This window comes from Myotis davidii, unplaced genomic scaffold (genome assembly GCF_000327345.1).
Source record: "Myotis davidii unplaced genomic scaffold, ASM32734v1 scaffold168, whole genome shotgun sequence".
NCBI classification, from domain to species: Eukaryota; Metazoa; Chordata; class Mammalia; order Chiroptera; family Vespertilionidae; genus Myotis; species Myotis davidii.
The window spans coordinates 1,933,383-1,938,348 of record NW_006383016.1 but is presented as its reverse complement, the minus strand read 5'-3'; the positions used below and the strand labels follow the sequence as shown (position 1 = coordinate 1,938,348).

Sequence of the window (4,966 nt, the reverse complement as noted above, 5' to 3'; positions counted from 1 at the left end):
GGCACATGAGTTAATGCTTGTGATTTATTCCCATGAGGGTTATAGTTGAAAGCATAGAAGAAAGGGAGTTTTCAGAGAGAATATAGAGAGGAGAAGCCAAAGAAGATACTTTGGGGAATAACATATTTGTAATTGTGAAGAAGTGGACACACAGAGCATGAAAGAATGACAATGTTGGTGCAGTTTCATATAAACAGAGAAGTTTTAAGAGTAAGGGAAATTGGTCCGTAATGACAAGTAATTTACAGATGTAAAAAATAAGAACCAAGGAAAACATATGGCTATGGTAATAGCAGTTATTTTGGCATAATAGTATAATATTTCTTGAAGTTTAAGAAGAGAGTAGATAATGAAAAAATTAATTACAATTTTTTTTTCTTTATTCAGCTTCAGTTGGCAGAGAAAGACAAAGAAATAAATGGTCTAACTTCACATTTGGCAAACCTCTCCAGGGAGAAGGTATTGAATCATGCTCTTTAAAAAATGTTTTGTAGGTAATACAACTTTATGAAGAGACAGTTTTATAGTTCATGTGAGGGTGGTTTTTTAAAAAAAATACTTAGTGAATAAAGAAAACTGTTGAGGCTCTTAGATGGAAAATGGTTTTTTGTTAAGTATTTTAAAATATTTTACCTCATAGTTTGAGAAAATGCTTACATGTTGAAACTTAGCTTAGTCTTTATATTTAACAATAAAACAGATTTTACAATGTTCAAATTTAGGAAAATAGTAAAGAAATTTTAAAGTCTATATAATGTATTCATCTGGTTTTCTTTTGTAATAGGAAATGCTTTAGAAGTTGTTAAATGATTTATAGCATGACCTAACATTCAATCAGAGCATACCTTTGTATTGTAAAAAATGCTTGTTTGTGGTCCTTTTGGGGGGATGTTTCTGTTTCCTTTTAGAAGTCTATGAAGATAAAACTCTTTTTATAATACTACAATATTATTTTCTCAACCCCTCGCACCCCACTCCCACTGCGTTACATTTGCACACTGCAAAAGGAGTGGTGGGAAACTGCTGACATACTAATTTATGCCAAGGCAGTAGCATTAATAGTTACTGTAGTCATCCCAACCATGCATTCACAGTTTAAAAGAAAAAAAGCTGCTTTCATTTTAAGATGATGAAATAATAAAATAATTTTATTAAAGTTTGATCCTGGGGTATACATCTTTTAAATATTCTGTGTGATGAAATGGGAAGTACCCCCAAAGCACTTCTGTTGCCTAATGAAGTACAATGGTTATTTTAAGGTAAAGCACTTGGGCAATTGCTGGAGTTATAGGCTGAACTAGCCTCTTTTTCATGGCATATTATTTCTATTTTAAAGAATAACTAATAGAATTTGTTCTTTCAGACTAGGGTATATGGCAGACATTACTTGAAAAGAAATGAGTGAGCCTGTTACTTTAAGGGAAAAAAATTGATAGTCTTTGTGTCAATGATAAAGTTCAATCTTTTGAGCAAACTAGAATTTTGGTAACTTTATATCTGCTATCATAAGCTTGATACTTCCCAAGGCTTACAGACTTACTAATGAGATTGGTAATATTAAAACTCTGAGGTTAAATAACTATTTAGTGAAATGTGTCAGCATTTGGAAGATCTTCATAATTCAGTAAACCAATCTGTAGTTTAAGTGACCAATGATAATATTCCAAAATGGTACATAGTAAAAAATACCAACAAAACACCAATCAAAAGTGCTAGATAGACCTCCAGGTTGGATGACATGACTGTGATAGGTGCAAAATTATGACTTTTCAAATCCATCACTTTCCTCCCTACATGTCCCTTGGCATTCCATAATGAGGAAGAACCTTCCTTTGCCCTTATTTATGTTCCAGCAACAATTCTCTGACATCAGTCAACTGGATAGACTACAATTCAGTTCATCTTGGAAACCAACTATTCAAGTTATTGCAGACCCAGTTAAGGGCTCAGCCCCATGTGCTTCCTGCTCCCCCTTCGATATTTTGCTAGAATGGATCACAGAACTCAGGAAAATACTACTTATGACTATTACACTATAAAGTTGTATTATAAAGGGCACAACTCAGAAACAGCCAAATGGAAGAGATGCATAGGGGCAAGGTGAGGATGGAGAGCTGCAGAGCTTTCATGCTCTCCAGGCATGTGGCACCCTTAGCACAGTGATGTGTTCATCAACTGGAAGCTCCCCAACCTAGTGTAAATGCTTTTATTATGGCGCCTCAGTATACAAGTGTGATTAAATTGTTGGCAAAATAATTTAACTCTGTCTTCAACCTCCCTCCCATCTCTGGTGAGTGCTAAAATTTCTAGCTCTTTGTAATCATGTGCTTAGTCCTTCTGGTGACCAGCCCCTCCCATGAATCTGAGGGTCCACCAGTAGTCATCTTGTTTGCATGAATTTAAGATGGTCTCAAGTTTAAAAGGACTTGTTATGAACAAGACACTCCTCTGATTTAGTAAATTCCAAGAGTTTTAGGACTTGTGCCAGGAATTGGAGACAAAAACCAAATTGATTTTTTTATATCACAAAGTCTGTATATGTATGTAAGTGTATATGTCTTTTTAATTTTTTTTGAGGGCCTGTGTCTATCCATCTCTGTCTATCTGCGTACCTACCTTCCTACCTGATAGATAATCATCAGTATAAACTCTTTTTAGTCAGTGGATTAGAATTTGTTACTGTTCTTAATTTGATGTTCCATAGTCCTAGATTTGGTTAGGGAGAGCACCTTCAAACTGTTTTCTGATATGTGTAGGTATCAAAAGAATGCTCTTGGTTTTTTGAGCACTTCATTTCTTTATAGCACTGCAAGATAGTCTAACTCCTCTTATACATTTCTTACCTCATCTTTGGATTGGCCATTGTTTTATAAGGAAAAAGCTCTGGTCTCACTCTGAAAGCAGTTATTTCCTCAAGGAGGTGTGATTCCTTACTAATGAGAAATGGTACTTAGAAATCAAAACAATGGCCTAGGTGTGCACATTTTTACTAGTTTTTATTGCTTCTAGATTCTTTCAGTGGACAGAAGTAGGAAACATTTACATTTTAGATATGAGTTTTAGTCCAGGGTCACAGGGTTCTTCCTTGCCTTCCTCGATTTTTATTTGTACACCTTGTCCACAGTAAGAATTCTGGCACCGAACAGTGTCAATATATCTATTTATTTGCTAAATCCAGTAATCCATGTAAAATAGTTTCAGAATTGCTCGCACCATACCACTATGAGAAGGAAACCTACTAAAAATAGAATTCAAGATTGTTTGCAGTTTTTTGTTTTTGTCCACTAGGCTCTCTATATTGTGTTCATGTGTTACTTGGCATTAGTTTTTTTCTCCCCCTCCCTCATTTTTCTCCCTCTCTTTCACTCTCAGTGTGTGGTAACACAAAATAGCAAGTGTGTTAAAAAAAAGTCTGCAGTAATTAAACTGTGGATTAAAGATAATTAAAGCAATAGGAACACAAATGAAGAGTAAGAAAATTTTTATTTCTGGTATAAGTTTTGGTCAGCTGTACTATAAATTTAAAATGATAATCAAATCAGATGTGATAAGTTGAATACGTATATTCAAATGCTTAGGACAGCTTTTTGAAATACGTATTTGCTTTTGTTACCAGCATTCGGGTTCTTGGGTTTCCCAAGAGAGAAATCAAAAGGAAGTCCTAGAGAAATTTCTGAACAGATTTGTTAAGATTATTCTCAAGTACAAGGGTGGCAGCACAGAAGAAAGGAAGGCCCTGAACTGACTGGCTCCATGTGGCTGCTTTTATAAGCTAGGGACAAAGCAGGCTTTCATGAAAAGACAGGCTTGTGGAATTTTCCATGTTAGGGTAGGAGAAGCAAGCAGTTGGAAGATAAAATTCTGCCATTATTTTTGAGCAGGGAGTGGAGGGGTGGTGACATTCTTGTGGTTGGCTTATCTGTGTTTCTTCTGGCTATCTGGTATCCTTGGGATCCCAGGTGCAGGTCTCTGCTGTCTCACTTCCATGATTGTTAATAAGAAACCTAACTTTAAAGTATATATTGTGCTTAGAGATAATACTAGAAGCAATCACGATACTTTATTTTTATACATTTACATATCCTATATAATAAAAGGCTAATATGCAAATTGACCAAATGGTGGAACGACCAGTGGCTATGACAGCCGTGGGCAAACTATGGCCCGCGGACCGGATCCGGCCCGTTTGAAACGAATAAAACTAAAAAAAAACTGTACCCTTTTATGTAATGATGTTTACTTTGAATTTATATTAGTTCACACAAACACTCCATCCATGCTTTTGTTCCGGCCCTCTGGTCCAGTTTAAGAACCCATTGTGGCCCTCGAGTCAAAAAGTTTGCCCACCCCTGGGCTATGACGTGCACTGACCATCAGGGGGCAGACGCTCAATGCAGGAGCTGCCCCCTGGTGGTCAGTGTGCTCCCACAAGGGGAGCGCTGCTCAGCCAGAAGCCAGGCTCATGGCTGGCGAGCGCAGTGGCGGTGGCAGGAGCCTCTTCTGTCTCCATGGCAGCGCTAAGGACCCCTTGGGGGATGTCTGACTGCAGGCTTAGGCCGGCTCCCCACGGGCCTAAGCTGGCAGTTGGACATCCCCCGAGTGGTCCCAGACTGCGAGAGAATACACGCCGGGCTGAGGGGACTACCCCCCCCACACACACACAAATGTATATTTCATATATAAAAATATTGGCGGGAGCCTCTGCTGTCTCCATGGCAGCGCTAAGGACCCCTTGGGGGATGTCTGACTGCAGGCTTAGGCCGGCTCCCCACGGGCCTAAGCTGGCAGTTGGACATCCCCCGAGTGGTCCCAGACTGCGAGAGAATACACGCCGGGCTGAGGGGACTACCCCCCCCACACACACACAAATGTATATTTCATATATAAAAATATATATAGCCAAAACCGGCTTGGCTCAGTGGATAGAGCGTCGGCCTGCGGACTGAAAGGTCCCAGGTTCGATTCC

At 38.6% G+C, this 4,966-nt stretch overlaps 1 protein-coding gene across 3 annotated transcripts in view; it reads left to right on the top strand.

Moving 5' to 3' along the window:
* TAX1BP1 (Tax1 (human T-cell leukemia virus type I) binding protein 1) overlaps window positions 1–4,966 on the top strand; it is a 64,323-nt gene that overhangs the window by 37,148 nt on the left and 22,209 nt on the right. For all 3 annotated transcript variants that reach the window (XR_001512366.1, XM_015558138.1, XM_006778974.2), the window contains exon 14: window positions 388–459. Coding sequence is in view for 2 of the 3 variants with exons in the window: in XM_015558138.1 (XP_015413624.1) it covers window positions 388–459 (72 nt within the window). In the remaining variant the exon portion in view is untranslated. The remainder of the gene's footprint in view (window positions 1–387; window positions 460–4,966) is intronic.